Source organism: Eurosta solidaginis, chromosome 1 (genome assembly GCF_040869045.1).
Source record: "Eurosta solidaginis isolate ZX-2024a chromosome 1, ASM4086904v1, whole genome shotgun sequence".
Lineage (NCBI taxonomy): Eukaryota > Metazoa > Arthropoda > Insecta > Diptera > Tephritidae > Eurosta > Eurosta solidaginis.
The window spans coordinates 323323428-323341975 of record NC_090319.1 but is presented as its reverse complement, the minus strand read 5'-3'; the positions used below and the strand labels follow the sequence as shown (position 1 = coordinate 323341975).

Genomic DNA, 18548 nt, shown 5'->3' with positions numbered 1-18548 from the left:
GATTGAATTCGCTTTGCCATCTTTATATATTCGCCTTGATTTTTACTTTAAGCTGGATTCATTGGTGCCGTATGTCGTATCGCTGTATCCGTATCCCTAACGTAATCAGCTGTTTATCGTTACGACGGTAAACCAAAACCCAATTGGTTGGCTACGATACGGTTACGACCTTAGCGGCACCAATAATCGATTGCATTGATTCTCATAAGATTGGTCGAATCAGCTGTTATAAGGTTACCGATACGGTTACCGATAAAGCACCAATGTCTCCAGCTTTATTTTAAGAAAATGTATGCTCTTGTAAGAAAATCAAAGAATTGTAAGTAAATTTGTTCACTATTAATTCGCAATAGAGCATCAGCTGTGTCGAAGTGAACTTTTCTTCGACCGAACCCATAGTGTACCTATACCAAGTGTGTTCACTAAGCGATAAACGTCAAAACTACAAACAGCCTCGCTCACCTGATGGAAATCTCAGGTCTAGAGTCGCATTTTTGGTCTCAACGACAACATTTTTGACTACCAATCGTATCGACTTTTTCAATTTTTCAATCATTCGGCGCACTCGGTAATGGTATCCATTTTGAATTCGCTGTCATTCCGAATCCAGCGAGTGCCTGTCAGAATGCTTGACAGATAAGTCAACACACTTGTACTTGTACACTATGACCGAACCTGCCGATAGACGAAAAAAGTTTAGCTGAAAAAAGTGATGGCGACCATTTTCGCCATTGTTTACTATATAGTTTGGCAGCTTAAGTAGAGGTTATGTTGCGAATAGAGTGGAAGGCAGTGGACTAGGCAGTCGAATGTCATATAATGAAGGAATGGTGTTCGGAGATTTTTCGAAGTTCAAAAAAAAATGATAAAAGCTTTAATATAAATAAAACTATTGTTTTAGTAACAACAAAACCGCCATATATATTCTGTATACATAAATATGTAAGGATTATCTCACTTTAAAATTTGAATTAAATAATATAAAGTTTTGTTTTGAAACTGAGTCGAGAACTGTGCGTGTGAATGTGCGAATTTTCACCGATCAGCTGTTAGTTGCGCTACTTGGTAAAATTTACAATGATTTTCGCTTTGAGGGTGAATAAAATTTTCAACTCAGATTTGGCTTTGACAGATAATAAAAATATCTAGGTTGTTTGCATGGTTTATCGAATTTTTACGTTCCAATATCTCTTTAAGGAAATAATGCACCCAATTCATACACTCAATTCATCTGTAAAAGTTAAGCACATGGCTAAGCGTTCTATGTAAGTCTGGCCTTAATCGGTTTAGTTGACCGCCCACTAAAGGATCAGTTACTTCCTATGTTTGCCCCGCTGTCACCAATCGCAAACTCCCCACGATCTCGGAGTTTTCTCCTGGTACTTTCAACAGAGCGGGACATCCTCCCCTTTCCGATAAGACACACTTCTGACCCGTAGCACCTTCATCCATGCGAATAATATGACATTGTACGTAACGGTTGCATAATAAACAACAAAAATTCTCCAAGGTTGGAGAAAATTTTGAATCTGAATTTGTCCCGCAGTGTTCTTCATCTTTTTAGAGTAAACCTTTTCTTAAACGTTAATTTTCAACTTGAGTGCTCACTGCGAAGCGCGTTTCGATTCATCATGCATTCTTCGGATTACACATGCCGACAGCATCACAGACCCAGAAATCAGACTATATATTTCCGAAGGTTTATGATGCGCTGAATCCAAATCTGGCCTCAAAATTGCTCCACCAGCTCTGGTTTTCGAGATATCCTAACCTAAAAGTGCAAAACACACCGTTTTTGACCATATTTGAGTTTATATAGCCTTGCAGATGTTTTCTTTCACCAAAATAAGAGGATGGCATCTTTAAGTATAAGTCTTCTTCTTTCAAATGGCGTTGAGTTTGCTCAAATAATTTTTTGTCCGCTGAGATCGCATTTTAAAATTTTCATGTTTAGGTAGGGGTGGTTTCTGGGGGTTAGGGTATACGGTAGTTGTGGTTTCTAGGGGTTAGGGTTGTCTGTGAGTTGGTGCCCGAGGGTTAGATAGTGTAGGGGTGTTGTGAGTTAGCACACTTATGGTGTGAGACACAATTTTAAGAAAAGTAAGACTCAATTCAAGAAAATTAGTAAGCGACTATATCATGTCTGTTATCTCAATTGATTTTCAGGTGTAGAAAAATTTAGAAACATGGAAATTTAAAAATGCAATTTCTCAGCGAAAAAAAAATGATATTTGAGCAAACTCAACGCCAAGAAGAAGACTTGTATTTAAAGATGCCATGTTGTTGTTGTTGTTGTAGCAGTGCTTCGCCCCACCTAACAGCCGCGACCGATCACAAATTGTCATCAATATCCTCTAACGGGAGTCCAAGGAAACTTGCTGTTTCAACAGGGGTGGACAATAATGAAAGGGGTGTTAGAGGCGTTGGTTCCACATTACAATTAAAGAGATGGTTGGTGTCATGTGGGGACACATTGCAAGCGGGGCATACATTTTGTATGTCGGGGTTGATTCTGTTACAGTATCCAGAACGAAGTTGAACAAGAGTTACACGCGTTTCCCTGGGGAGTATGCGTTCCTCTTCCACAAGTTTTGGGTACTTTTCTTTGAGTACTGGATTCACCGGGCAATTCCCGACATAAAGGTCCGACGCCTGTTTGTGGAGTTCACCAAGGACCTGCTTGTGTTTTTTGACTTCATACGGCTGAGTACTCAGGTGCCGTATTTCCTCAAAATGCTTACGGAGATGACTCCTTAAGCCCCTTGGCGTTGTTGGCTCATCAATCAGATGTCTGTTTGGATGCCCAGGTTTCTGGGTATTCAACAGGAACTGTTTGGTTAGCATCTCATTTCTCTCCCTGATGGGGAGTATTCTCGCCTCATTATGTAGATGGTGTTCTGGGGACATAAGAAGACAACCCGTGGCGATTCTGAGAGCAGTATTTTGGCAGGCTTGTGCTTCTTCCAGTGGGTAATGTTTAGGCTTGGCGACCATATGGGTGACGCGTAGCACGCAAAAAAGTGCAAAACACACCGTTTTTGACCATATTTGAGTTTATATAGCCTTGCAGATGTTTTCTTTCACCAAAATAAGAGGATGGCATCTTTAAGTATAAGTCTTCTTCTTTCAAATGGCGTTGAGTTTGCTCAAATAATTTTTTGTCCGCTGAGATCGCATTTTAAAATTTTCATGTTTAGGTAGGGGTGGTTTCTGGGGGTTAGGGTATACGGTAGTTGTGGTTTCTAGGGGTTAGGGTTGTCTGTGAGTTGGTGCCCGAGGGTTAGATAGTGTAGGGGTGTTGTGAGTTAGCACACTTATGGTGTGAGACACAATTTTAAGAAAAGTAAGACTCAATTCAAGAAAATTAGTAAGCGACTATATCATGTCTGTTATCTCAATTGATTTTCAGGTGTAGAAAAATTTAGAAACATGGAAATTTAAAAATGCAATTTCTCAGCGAAAAAAAATGATATTTGAGCAAACTCAACGCCAAGAAGAAGACTTGTATTTAAAGATGCCATGTTGTTGTTGTTGTTGTAGCAGTGCTTCGCCCCACCTAACAGCCGCGACCGATCACAAATTGTCATCAATATCCTCTAACGGGAGTCCAAGGAAACTTGCTGTTTCAACAGGGGTGGACCATAATGAAAGGGGTGTTAGAGGCGTTGGTTCCACATTACAATTAAAGAGATGGTTGGTGTCATGTGGGGACACATTGCAAGCGGGGCATACATTTTGTATGTCGGGGTTGATTCTGTTACAGTATCCAGAACGAAGTTGAACAAGAGTTACACGCGTTTCCCTGGGGAGTATGCGTTCCTCTTCCACAAGTTTTGGGTACTTTTCTTTGAGTACTGGATTCACCGGGCAATTCCCGACATAAAGGTCCGACGCCTGTTTGTGGAGTTCACCAAGGACCTGCTTGTGTTTTTTGACTTCATACGGCTGAGTACTCAGGTGCCGTATTTCCTCAAAATGCTTACGGAGATGACTCCTTAAGCCCCTTGGCGTTGTTGGCTCATCAATCAGATGTCTGTTTGGATGCCCAGGTTTCTGGGTATTCAACAGGAACTGTTTGGTTAGCATCTCATTTCTCTCCCTGATGGGGAGTATTCTCGCCTCATTATGTAGATGGTGTTCTGGGGACATAAGAAGACAACCCGTGGCGATTCTGAGAGCAGTATTTTGGCAGGCTTGTGCTTCTTCCAGTGGGTAATGTTTAGGCTTGGCGACCATATGGGTGACGCGTAGCACGCAAAAAAGTGCAAAACACACCGTTTTTGACCATATTTGAGTTTATATAGCCTTGCAGATGTTTTCTTTCACCAAAATAAGAGGATGGCATCTTTAAGTATAAGTCTTCTTCTTTCAAATGGCGTTGAGTTTGCTCAAATAATTTTTTGTCCGCTGAGATCGCATTTTAAAATTTTCATGTTTAGGTAGGGGTGGTTTCTGGGGGTTAGGGTATACGGTAGTTGTGGTTTCTAGGGGTTAGGGTTGTCTGTGAGTTGGTGCCCGAGGGTTAGATAGTGTAGGGGTGTTGTGAGTTAGCACACTTATGGTGTGAGACACAATTTTAAGAAAAGTAAGACTCAATTCAAGAAAATTAGTAAGCGACTATATCATGTCTGTTATCTCAATTGATTTTCAGGTGTAGAAAAATTTAGAAACATGGAAATTTAAAAATGCAATTTCTCAGCGAAAAAAAAAATGATATTTGAGCAAACTCAACGCCAAGAAGAAGACTTGTATTTAAAGATGCCATGTTGTTGTTGTTGTTGTAGCAGTGCTTCGCCCCACCTAACAGCCGCGACCGATCACAAATTGTCATCAATATCCTCTAACGGGAGTCCAAGGAAACTTGCTGTTTCAACAGGGGTGGACCATAATGAAAGGGGTGTTAGAGGCGTTGGTTCCACATTACAATTAAAGAGATGGTTGGTGTCATGTGGGGACACATTGCAAGCGGGGCATACATTTTGTATGTCGGGGTTGATTCTGTTACAGTATCCAGAACGAAGTTGAACAAGAGTTACACGCGTTTCCCTGGGGAGTATGCGTTCCTCTTCCACAAGTTTTGGGTACTTTTCTTTGAGTACTGGATTCACCGGGCAATTCCCGACATAAAGGTCCGACGCCTGTTTGTGGAGTTCACCAAGGACCTGCTTGTGTTTTTTGACTTCATACGGCTGAGTACTCAGGTGCCGTATTTCCTCAAAATGCTTACGGAGATGACTCCTTAAGCCCCTTGGCGTTGTTGGCTCATCAATCAGATGTCTGTTTGGATGCCCAGGTTTCTGGGTATTCAACAGGAACTGTTTGGTTAGCATCTCATTTCTCTCCCTGATGGGGAGTATTCTCGCCTCATTATGTAGATGGTGTTCTGGGGACATAAGAAGACAACCCGTGGCGATTCTGAGAGCAGTATTTTGGCAGGCTTGTGCTTCTTCCAGTGGGTAATGTTTAGGCTTGGCGACCATATGGGTGACGCGTAGCACGTAAACGGCTGGCCAATTGCTTTGTATGTAGTAATGAGCGTTTCTTTATCTTTTCCCCAGGTACTGCCAGCAAGGGATTTGAGGATTTTATTACGGCTCTGGATTTTCGGAACAATTGCGGCTGCGTGCTCACCAAAATGTAGATCCTGATCAAACGTCACACCCAAGATTTTGGGGTGTAGGACAGTCGGTAGCGTAGTGCCATCGACGTAGATGTTCAAAATGGTCGATATTTGGGACGTCCATGTTGTAAATAAGGTCGCGGAAGATTTAGTCGGAGATAATGCCAGGTTTCGCGAAGCGAAAAAACTGGAGAGATCAGGGAGGTAGCCGTTTATTCTGTTGCAGAGCTCATCGATCTGTGGGCCTGGGCCTGTGGCCATTATTGTGCAGTCATCGGCGTATGAAACGATAGTGACTCCTTCTGGTGGTGAAGGTAGCTTAGATATGTAGAAATTAAACAAAAGTGGGGATAGGATACCACCCTGTGGAACCCCTTGTTCAATTCTTCTTGGTTTTGATGTTTCGTTTCTAAATTGCACCGATGCCTGCCGACCACACAGATAATTTGCGGTCCACCTTCTAAGACATGGGGAAGGGTAGACCCTTCCAGGTCTTGCAGTAACGTGCCATGGTTGACCGTATCAAAAGCTTTTGATAGGTCTAGCGCTACGAGTACTGTTCTATGGTGGGGGTTTTGATTTAAACCGCAATTTATATGGCTGCTGATGGCATTTAGCGCGGTGGTGGTGCTATGGATTAATAAATAGTTTTCAGTATTTTCATATATGTTATGTATGTGTGTGTATATATTTTCACAAAAACAGTTATACAATTAAAATATAAATATAGTACAACATTTGATTTCGCTTCTTTTAAGGCTTTCATTATGATAAAAGTAAATTATAAAAAAAGCACAATACTTAATTTTACGTATTTCGACTACACTAATAAAATTTTAAAATAACACTTTGTAGCTCTATTGTAATTAAATGAGCGCTTTAATTGAGTGCGCTTTTGTGTGTGTCAGTTATTATATAATAAAAGGTCTACCAATTATAGGTGTGTATATTTATGCAATTATGAAATAAAAATCAAAACAAATTTAGTATTTACATAAGTTTATAAATGTAAATTCTTAAAATAAACAAAAATAATAATTAAAATACAAAGAAAAATGTCTGTGCCATTGAAACACCCTATTACACGCAAAAAAAAAAGTAAACTCGCGACCTTGATGTTTGAGGCTATTAATTAATGTTAATGATGGATTCACGTCCTTTACCAACGCCCACCCATTGTACGGGTACTTTAAGCTCGTTCTCTAGGAAACGTACATACTTTTGTGCATTTTCAGGCAACTCTTTGAAGTTGCGTATATTTTCGGTGCTTTCTTGCCATCCCGCAAGTGTGGCATATTCAACAGAGATCTCGCTTAATTGTGCGATTGTGCCTGGGAAGTGATCGAGTGTTTCACCATTAGCACGTTTATAACTGTAAAAAAAAATTGTACTAAATATACACATTGGCGGTTCCACGGCGCAATGGGGAAATGCACTTACGCCACAGCTACTTTGATTTCCGGCAATGTATCAAGAATATCAAGCTTAGTTAGACAAATGCTCGTGTAGCCGTTCACAAGCGAAGTATATTTGAGCAACGGAATATCGAGCCAACCACAACGACGCTTCCGTTTTGTGGTGACACCAATTTCAGCACCACGAGTTTGTAGTAAATCGCCAATTTCCTAAAATCATAAAAATAATAATCATATAAAGTTAAAAAAATTTCAGTATAAATGCTTCTTACATTAAGTTGTTCGGTTGGAAATGGCCCATCACCAACACGTGTCGTATACGCTTTAACAACGCCAATAACTTCACCAATAGTTTGTGGTGGTAAACCTAAACCGGTGAGTACACCACCGATACTGCAATTGCTGCTCGTCACATATGGATAAGTACCGAAATCAATGTCCAACATAGCGGCATTTGCGCCCTCTACCAAAATTTTCTTGCCTTGTCGCAATGCGGTGTGTAGGAAACAGATGGTATCTTTTACATAGGGGCGCACCTTCTCGACATACTCCTTGTATCGTGCCAATTCGGCATCAACGTCAATTTTAATGGAAGGGAAAAGGCGCAAATGTGTGCCTACAATTGATTTAAATCTAAAGAGATTATTAATTAATAATTTGTTGGTTTAATTTGTTATTTAAAGTAAAGAAAGTTGGGTTCCAGCCATCGGAACGATATTGAGTTATAGCGGACAATCACGGACAGTTTCAAGGGTTGTGTAGCGCAACCCTTCAGGTTGTCAGCGCAATATATAGCTTCTCCAAACCCAATTGTCAACCTCACCTATCCGTGGCGACTCCTGTTTCACTAACAACACTAACACTAACAACAACAACAGCTCTGGCGACCCAAAGCTCCTCATGGAACTTGGGGGTGGGGAGGGAGGGATGGCCTGAAGGTTTAATGTGGCCACACAAATCGTTCCCGAGATGGTCGTGCTAGCACCTTAATGGTGCTTTGTTACCGGAGCGTACCGGATCTGTATCCGGCAAAGGACCATCACATCGATAACACTCCCCAAAGCCTTCGGGGAGCAACCTTATCGCTACAACAACAACAACAACAACGGACAGTTTCGATATTAATTATATGCTGGAAGAATGTGGTACTGCACAAAACTCTATGCAAGGATCTTAGAACTCTCCGGCAATACTCTTGAAATATGCGGAGTTTTTTAGACTGTATGATAGAAACTTTAAGATATATTTTTTATCGGAGCCCGTCTACGTAAGCAGAGGAATAGGGCGGCCCCCACTCCGCTGGAAGGATCAGGTGAATCTGATTGAAATTTTCTTGGTGTTACTAATTGGCGCAAGTTTGATAAGCGAAAAAGCGATATTCGCGGGACTTGTTGGACGATCATGAAAGAAACTTCTTCTCAAAAATAAAAGCTGTTCCAATTATGCATAACCTTTCACCCCACAGGACGTTTCTATCATAGACTTTGCAGCAACTTTTCTCTGTATGTTACGATGGTCCGTTAGAGCAACGCTATGTTGACTCTTCAGATTCAAGCCCCACTCCCTACACTAATCAACCAGACTTGATGTTATCTTCGCTCAACCGAGAGCGTGAACAACCGATGGCTACCCTGTTACCATTACAATTTGTATCCAGTATATAACGCTTTACATGTGTTTCGCGCAGGGGCATTTTCCCGCTGTGCGTCATAAATGTCGCGCAGGGGGGAATGCTAGATAAATGAAAGTGAGCTAGAGCAATATTGATTCAATAAAAAGGTTTTTTCTGGCCTTTGGCCTTTCTCCCTCTCAAACAACAACATGCCTCCTGAATAGTGAAAATCTCGGATTGACAGATACTCGCTGAGTCCGGAAGACGAATAGCTGTAGAAGTGGCTGGGAGCGAAGCCCCACTCCGCAAACCATGTAAGATATGTCCGTGAAAACTAAGATGTCGTATCTTTGAGCGAGCTTCCCATTTCGCCAATCCTTCTTTATAGGAAAGAGGATCGTATAGGTTGTATCGGGGACTGTCGTAGGAATATATCTAGTCAGCTTTTGTTGTAATGTAGGACTCATTAACATAGAGCAGGATACGGCGGTATTCGTAAGCACACCATTTCTCTTCTCGCCAACTTCCGATACCTACTGGTACCTGGAGGCGGCGTTTCCGTGCGATATTGCATATCACGTTTAAATTCTCTGTAGAGAATAATCTAATCGCCCCACAGACAGTACATTGTACAGTACATCCCTTGCATGTTGTAGATGTAGTTCAGCTCGGCTTTGTATGTGCCTGCGCTATTAGTTCTGGCCAGACTCCACTTTTTGCTGATCATTTTTTATTGGAGTTCATAGTCCCGCAAATTCCATTAACAACGTGCTCTGTGGCCAGGTTCCATTTCAAATTAAGAAATACCTCTTGCCTGTTGAGAGAAAGTATGTCGAAACTTGGGATTTTCGTTCTAGTGGGTAAGAGCACTAGTTCTAGTTTGAGTGATCTTGTGGTATCCGCCGGGGCACTGACCCGATAGCAATGTTACTATTTCGTACACGTGTGCCACCAGAACTTACTTACTTACTTAATTGGCGCTTAACCGTCTAAACGGTTATGGCCGTCCAACAAGGCGCGCCAGTCGCTCCTTCGCTCCGCCAACCGGCGCCAATTGGTCACACCAAGGGAGTTTAAATCGTTTTCCACCTGGTCCTTCCAACGGAGTGGGGGCCGCCCTCTACCTCTGCTTCCATAGGCGGGTTCCGATAGAAACACTTTCTTCGCTGAAGCATCATCTTTCATTCGCATAACATGGCCTAGCCAGCGCAGCCGCTGCGTTCTAATTCGCTGGACTATGTTGATGTCTGCGTATAGCTCGTACAGCTCATCATTAAATCTTCTTCGGTACTCGCCATCGCCAACGCGTAGAGGTCCATAAATCTTCGGAAGAACTTTTCTCTCGAACACTCCCAAAGCCTCTTCACCTGCTGTTGTCATGGTCCATGCTTCTGCCCCATATAGCAGGACGGGTACGATAAGTGACTTGTAGAGTACGATTTTCGTTCGCCGAGAGAGGACTTTACTTTTCAATTGCCTACCTAGTCCAAAGTAGCATTTATTGACAAGATTGATTCTTCGCTGGATTTCAGTGCTGATGTTGTTGCTAGTGTTGATGCTGGTTCCCAAATAAACGAATTCTTTTACTATTTCGAAATTATGGCTGCCAACAGTAGCGTGGTTGCCAAGGCTGGTTGCCTTTGCTGGATGACAGCAGGTACTTCGTTTTGTCCTCATTCACCATCAAACCCATCTTTACCGCTTCTTTTTCCAGTTTGGAGTAAGCAGAACTAACAGCGCGGGTGTTTAGGCCGATGATATCCCACCAGAACAGTGGCGACAAAACACCGCTCTATGGAGGCCTCCACCTATGAGCTGTCACCTGCTTTCTGTTTAGTGCTAATCATTCTGGAACGCATAGCATAACATATTTACTTTACAATAGTATCTTCAATATCAAGGGTATAGAGGCCGTCTTCTAACGCTTGCAACCAAACATTTTTTTAAAGATCCTCTATGTTTAAGATTGCAGCCAGGGTAAACAGTAACTGCACAGGAAGAGCCGATCTCCTATTAGACTAGTCTTTATCCGTCAGCCGACGACATATCATCAAAAATTTGGTATTATCATTGCATTTATTGAATGCTATAAGGGCGAGTCTTAGCCACATAATGACTGTCCCTTTCTCAATTTAACGGGGGAAAGATTTTGCTTTAAACCAAATAAAATATTAAAAAAAAAAGTATAAACTTAAGTTTACGAAAAATACCTACTTACTTGTCACTGAAAAGATTAAAGTCACCCAATAATTCGCCAACACGAAGACCATTGCGTGTAGCTTTACTTGAATAAGCCGGACCAATACCCTTTTTGGTGGTACCAAGAGATTTTCCACCTTTTTCCGCCTCCTGCATGCCATCGACCAATTGATGGAAATCAAACACCAAATGTGCACGATCCGAAATGATTAAACGATGTTGGAGTTGTTGCAAACCTTTGGCCTCATTTTTAGATAGCTCCTCGAAAAGCGATGGCAAGTGGATGACAACACCATTGCCTTAAATGCGAAGGGAGGAAAATTTTGTAGATTAGATTTGTCTGAGTATAAACAAATAATGAAGTAGGTGCAAAATTGTAATACTTTTTAAATCAAAGTTAATGTTAGTAACAATCATTTCCCAAGGATATTGCGTTGTTGAAGTGGATAAAACAACAGGGGGATTCTCCTCCGGTTTCTTAAAATTAAACAAGGATTTATTTTCGACGAGGTGTTTTTATTTATGCTCGTGGCTTCCTCAGGGAGTCTGTTCATATGAAATTTTGCTTTGGGAACGTGATGTGTTAAAAAGGTGAAAGCTATGGAAGAGTGTTGTAAGACGAGTTTGTATGTTGGAGCAAATTAACTTTACAGTTTTATTTTATCGTAACAGCATGTCTCTTAGATCTACCGTTAAATAATACGATCCTGACTCGTGCGCATCTTGCGCAACCAATATAACATTCTCTGCTGTTCTATTAATACAGCTTGCGCTGCCATCTAGCGTGCAATAGCAACTGCCGGTAATGCAGTGCAAATATTCACAATAGTGCCATAGTACAAATAGATTTCTTTGTGTGGTCACAATCGTTTATTTTCAACAAATTATTTTAATAAAATATAGCTAAACAAAAGCACTACGACCAAAATTGCCCAAAGCTCGCTAATAGCCCGTATCTCCATCTTTACAAACACAACTTTATTTATAGATTTGGATTCCAAATAAAAGCGAAAACGGGACTCGCATTTACTCATTTCCCAAACCAATCCCTAGATAAACTAAAAAAAAACTTATTCCACAGACGTAAATCTATAGAGAATAATCAACGACGGACAGCAATACAAATTGTCAAACTGGCGGTAGGTAAGTCACCACATTACCTACTTTAAGATTATCAAAAAAACGCGGTGTTTTCGTTGAAATTTCACAAAAAAGTAATTGAAAACGTTAAAAAATTGTTAAATTGTGGTTATTATATCAAAATAATATTTTTATAGCATTGGAATTGACGAATTTCATGCCACATTTCCCCAATGAATGAATTACCTACCCGCGATTTGATGGTTTACTGTTTCCGCCTATTCGTTCTGTTGACGGTTCTCTATACTTTGACGTTCTCTGCTAATTCTAAAAATGTCTCTTTCCTAGAATAAGTACACATTAAGTTTGCATACAAAAAGTATGTGCATTAGGCTGCCTTGCTCTCTGAACATAAATATTGTGACGAATATTAGTATTACTAAGCGATACTACCATCTCCAAGCCGATATTAAGCAGTATGTACGAAAACAAATCAATCATCATTTACACATGTACATACAAGGCAGCAGAGAGATCCCATCAGCCGAAGTAGTACTCATATATATACACACGCATATGGCTAAGCGAGAGACTATAACTACAAATATACATGTACATATATGGCTGCTAACCAAGCACGAAATTCGCAAAGTTACTAGACCTTAGGATATATTCGTGAACGAGGCAACAGAGAGTATAAAAACAGCGAAAGCTGACTAATCAGTAATCAGTTTGATTTAAACACGCTATTGGTTGCGAAGTGTAACTTTTAGTGTGAAGTACTCTCAAAGTAGTATAATAAAGACCATTTTGCATTATTGAATATTGGAGTTATGTATTCAACAATTTAGCGATACGAACGTTAGTAGGAGGTGTAAAATAAGCGGAGTTTCACTAAATTCTTTACAATATGTATAGCGGTGGTATTCTCCATCTCCCTCATCCTCGTCATATTACCATCTCTCTCTTCCTCTCGCTGAAGGGCTATTTGGATAATATTGCATTTTGAAATAAGCGTTAAATTTCCTGTAAGAATCACGGTATTTTCGCACAATAGGGTCATTTGATGATTCCAGGTAACATATATAATGTGACTTCTTGAACTTTGTTGTTTTACAATCTCAAAAAAAAATTTTTTTTAAGAAATTAAATTTATTTTACTAAAATCCCCACAACGCCTTTCCTTTGACACCCATATCGCACAAAGACATTTCAGGTTACCACGGGTCCAAATGTTGCCCGATAGCTCTAAAACGGGTTAGATTCTTCAAATTAAAAACATGTAAATTTTTTAAGTCCTATGAGATTCATAATATGACACCTTTGGGGTTTATACACATGACTAGTAAGAACTCTGAGTTTTAAAGACACGAAAATATTAAGATATGTAAGCAAGTAGATGGGCAAGCATCTTAATAACAGACAAGAAGAGCAGAGTTTATATCCCTGGCAAAAATGCTGAATGTCAATACGATCAGCTATTTTTATCGGTTAAAAGATATTTTGAAGGACTATATGGAGAATAATGACTTGAGAGCCACAGCTTTTTAGGCGAGCTATTTCATCCCACAAAATGCGGTATTGACAGTGCTCCATTTTATCAATAGAGAGATTGCATGAGAAAAATACATTGCAAAAAAATGATTCACTCGTTTACCATGATTCAGTTACAAGAAGTTTGCTCGGCTGACAAAATGCTTGACAACTGAAACCATCTTGCTCCCAAATCGAATTGACACCCATTAACCGTGTTGTTTCTTCGCAAATGTATTGTAACGAATTTTGGAAATTCCGCTTATTCCAAACCTTCTGCTAACGTTCGAATCGCTAAACTATTGAATAAATAACTCCAATATTCAATAATGAAAAATGGTCTTTATTAGACTACTTTGAGGGTACTTCACAATAACACTTATACTTCACAACCAATAGCGTGCTTAAATCAAAACTGATTAGTCATGCCTTATCTTGCGTTGCTTTTATACTCTCGGTTCCCTCTTCCACCCATTTCTCCTAAGGTCTAGTAATTTCGCGAACTTAATGCTTGGTTACTAGCCATATACATGTATATTTGTAGTTTGTAGCCATATGAGTGTGTATATGTGAGTACTACTTCGGCAGATGATTACATGTGTTTGTGAGTATCTCTTAGTTGCCTTGTATGTATGTGTGTAAATGATGATTGATTTGTTTACGTACATACGAGTGGCTGCTTAGTATCAGCTTGGTGATGCTAATATTCGTCACAGTATGTAGTAGAAATAGGAGGCAAACTATTTGGCATTTCCCGATACGGACTGAACTGCGTAATTCCTCAATACTTCTTTTTTCATTTAGAATTGCCCGATGGAGGCTGAACTGCGTAATTACTTAATACTTCTTTTTTCGATTATATGGTAAATTTATTAAATATACCTGGATCTATACGTGGGGCTGATCAAAGGAAATTTGTATGGAAACTAAACCTACGAATATACGGAGCCTAAATCGAAATTTAAATTCATTGTTGAACGCTAAACACTAGACTAGAAAATCGACTCATTTAAAAATAGCATTAGAAATATTTGAAATGCCATAACGAAAGATTTTACTCTTTGATGGTGTTAACCTATTCATTCCGCATGTTCGGTGCATTCGTCTTTATTTAAGTATTTATGGAATCGTTCTTATATTTGGAATATTATTTATATACTTATTTGGGACATTCGGAACTCGTGACGTAGTATTAAATGAACGTTTTTTGAGTCCCCCAGCGGATAAGGGGGCTTAGAATATAACCACGGCAGGTATGCTTGTCGTAAGAGGCGACTAAAATACAAAATTGATTGAAGGGGTTGTGTAGTGCAACCCATTCAAGATGTTGCCAGCACAATATATAGCTTATCCAACCCAATTGTCCACCTCACCTACCCGTGGTGAATCCTGTTTCATTGACAGCCGACGCTATGGCGACCCCGAACTCATGATGGATCTAGGGGGTGGGAGGGCAGTATGACCTAAAGTGTCTCATACCAAATCGTTTCCGAGATGGTCGGGCTAGGACCATTATGGTGCTTGTTAGCGGAACGTACCGGATCTGAATCCGGCAGAGGACCATCAATATCGATAACATTCCCCAAGGCCTTCGGGGAGTGAAGAACAACAACATGTCATATGTGGGCTAGTTTTGTGACAACAATTAGAAATTTTGGAAACTTTTGGAAAATGGGCGTGACAACGCCCACATTTAGAAAAACAGAATTTAAAAGTTTTTCGTAAATCAAAGCCATTGAAGATATCGTGTTGAAATTTGACATAACGGTTGATCCTACCACTGTACATTCACTTTGTAAAAATTAGCGAAATCGGTTTGCGACCACACACACTTTAATGCTTTTTTCAAAGTCTAATTTAACACCTTTGTGGTATATAAGTTAATTATACTAATACTAGCAGACCCGGCAGAGGTTGTTCTGCCCTAAATTTGGTCTATCTGCATACATTTTAATAAGCTTTTTGCTCTGCCCTCCCCCTCTTCACTTTTTCCTAATCCTTTTATTCACTCCTCCCTCCGTCCTTTTCGCTTCATCTATCTCCAACTTCGTCTCATTCTATCTCTTTCTCAGTCTCAGTCTCAGTCTCAGTCTCATTCTCCTTCTCCTTCTCTCTTCTCTCAAGTTGTTCTCATTCTTCGTCCCTTATTGCCTGTCCCAGAGGGTGGTATGTATTTTGTTCCAGTCCCAGTCCCACTCCGAGTCTCAGTCCCAGTCCTAGTCCTAATCCCAGTCCCAGTCGTATACTTCCCGGAAAAAAGGATCGTAAATACTAATATAGGCAAATTTATATACCAAATTTCAAGCAAATCGAATAGGACATATGTAAATATGTAGGTATGTGGGTATTATTAATTCATGTCATTATTTCGGCATCGCATGCATATTTATCAGTTTTGCCAGGTTGATGCGACTAAATCGAATATCACAATGAAAATAACTTTAACGCTCTCACCAACAGCTTTCATTTGATATTCATATTACCCACACATTTCAGGGGTATCCGGGTCCACTTTTTGGCCTATATCTCGGGACCCTAGTCACCCAGCGGTATAAAACTGACTCTGCACTAAAGCACACATGAACAGCTTCAATTTTATACCGATAATGTAAAAACACATCCTAGTGTTACCCTGATCCACGTTTTGGCCCACATCTCGAGACCCTAGTCACCCAGGGGTATGGAAATTAGCCTCTAAACTAATTTTCAGCTGTCAAATATTGTTAAAAAAGTTAGTGAACAGAGCGACAGGTTTGCCAATCTTTAAGTCATTAAAATATGTTACATACCGGAAAATTTTTCAAGTCTATTATCGCGTCTTAATTTATCTTGAGTTCATATATGTATGGGTGGTTATAATAACCCGGTAACAAACAAATCAATTAATCATTGTTCTGATTATACAAAGTGCATATGTGAAACTCCTCACATTTACCTTTTCATCATAAACAATTTTGCACATATTCTTAAAACTTCACGAGTTTGTAGACGGTTTATAATAATTGTCATTCTTGCTGTTGCTATTGGATTAACAGTTTCGCCCCCCATAAAGTAGTAGCGAACACTCAAAAACTGTGATCAAAATTCTCTCACGGACATGGTTGTAAAGTAGGGATGTTGCTGTTATGTATGTCGGGGTTGATTCTGGGCAAGTAAGAATTAAGCTTCTAGAGTATCCAGGATGAAGTTGGGCAAGAGTGACTCGTATCTCCCTTGGTAGTCTGCTTTCTTCTTCTGCAAGGGGTGGGTAGTGTATGTTTATAACGGGGTTTACCGGGCGCAACCTATCAAAGGTGTTTAACGAGCTCTTTTGCCTCACTAAGCAGATGATTTTCAGGGGTTATTGCATGAGAAATATACATTACAAATAATTGATTCACCCGTTTGCCGTTTAAATACCCAATGTCGCTAGCAGACCTGTAAAGAAAAAGTACCAGTACAAGTACAAGTATCAGTACCTCAGTACTTCGAAAAATTAGTACAAGTATAAGTATCGAAGTAATTGTACTTGAATTGTTGAAGTACAAGTAAAGTATTTGTAAGTACTTTCGAAGTACTTTGATAAGTATTGAACCGTTTTGAAGTGGATCAGCCAGCACCATTACGATCACCTAACTTTGACAAAACGGTTGAAGAAGAGTTGTACAGGTATTTTAATGATACATCAACAAATTTCAATATGCTTCAGAGTTATTCTCTTATGAAGGACCTATCACTCAAAATGAATACGCCCTTAGCTTCCTCCGACCCAGTAGTTGGTTTTTTTCCTTAGCAGACATTGTCTATAGTCCTAGAAGGCAATCAATGACGGACTTTCCGTTTGAAAAGCTAATGAAGGCAAACAAAAAACTACTTCAATAGTGTTATATGTTGTACAATTTATACTACAGCTTACGATTTCTCGCGAGTCTCGCCTTCTCGCGAGATTCTCGAATCTAGAATTACTCGTAAGGCTCGTGAGATTCTCGAATCTCGAATCACTCGTAAGGCTCGCGAGCTTCTCGACATTCAACTTAATCGATTCATTGGATGTTTTATATAGAGCTTAAGATTTCTTCTGGAGCACAAGCCAAAATGTCCGCAAAACCACAAGTAAAAAACCCCGAAATGTATAGAATATTGCCAATGCAGCGACTGAATTGAAAGTCGAGAAGATCGCGAGTATTGCGAGTAATTCGAAAATCTCGCGAGCTTTAAGGCTTGGTTTCCTCGAAAGCGGAGCCGCTATATAGCGGCTGTTACATAGCGGTAGAGCACGTTGTCAAAAATATTGCAATGTAAAAGTAATTATGTGGAAACTAAGAAGACGGTGAAATTCACCGTAACGTAATATAGCGGCCGGGCATAAAACAACACTGCCGTCATGACGGTAGAAACTCGTTCATCACTGTTTTTTCACACCGCTATTGTCAAAGCGGTGAATATTTTGTCAAATATTTCAAATTATTTATAAAATAAACATTTTTGAATTAAAATGTTTTTCTTGTGTTTATTAAAAGGAAAATTATAAAAAAACTAAAAAAAAACATGCAAAAATGTAAAATTAACTTTTGCAACTCTTCTGCCGTAACAGTTCGTAGTTTCCAACAAAGCGTTGTCGCTAGAAACGGTGAGTATACCGGCCGCTCTTTAGCGGTCGTAACATAGCGGTACCGCTTTTGGAGGAAACCAAGCCTTAACGAGAAATTCGAGATTCGAGAATCTCGCGAGCCTTACGAGTAATTCGAGATTCGAGAATCTCGCGAGAAGCCGTGTTCCTGATGTCTCGTTGAAAAATAAAATATTGCAAACAAAATTATATGTATAATAAATATGTTTTGAGTTAAATGTCACTGAAGCAATATAATCAATAAAAAAAGTCACAAGTAAAAAAAAAACAAGTGTATAAATAGGGTCCATACACCGATTAAGTAAGAATGTCGAGAAGCTCGCGAGATTTACGAGGACTTCGAGACACGAGAATCTTGCGAGAAGTCGAGTTCTCGATTTCTCGGGTCTCGAAAATCTTGCTTGTGTTCGAGAAGAAATCGTAAGCTCTAATTTATACTTATTTAATATGTTGTTTTACATCTTGTTGTTTTCTAATATG

The 18548-nt window shown here is 39.9% G+C and overlaps 1 protein-coding gene and 1 long non-coding RNA gene across 2 annotated transcripts in view; one reads left to right on the top strand and one right to left on the bottom strand.

Annotated features, from left to right (window-relative positions):
- The first annotated feature begins 1086 nt into the window (after positions 1-1086).
- On the top strand, positions 1087-6723 carry LOC137237764 (uncharacterized). The gene is made up of 2 exons (XR_010949028.1): positions 1087-1265; positions 5559-6723. It is a non-coding gene; the product is annotated as an uncharacterized lncRNA (long non-coding RNA).
- The window catches only part of Adss (adenylosuccinate synthetase), a 59882-nt gene continuing 47619 nt past the window's right edge, over positions 6286-18548 (bottom strand). Inside the window, exons 3-6 of the mRNA XM_067761924.1 lie at positions 10866-11145; positions 7308-7668; positions 7061-7245; positions 6286-6992 (exon numbers count right to left, since the gene is read on the bottom strand). Coding sequence (XP_067618025.1) covers positions 6749-6992; positions 7061-7245; positions 7308-7668; positions 10866-11145 — 1070 coding nt within the window. The 3' untranslated portion in view covers positions 6286-6748. The remainder of the gene's footprint in view (positions 6993-7060; positions 7246-7307; positions 7669-10865; positions 11146-18548) is intronic.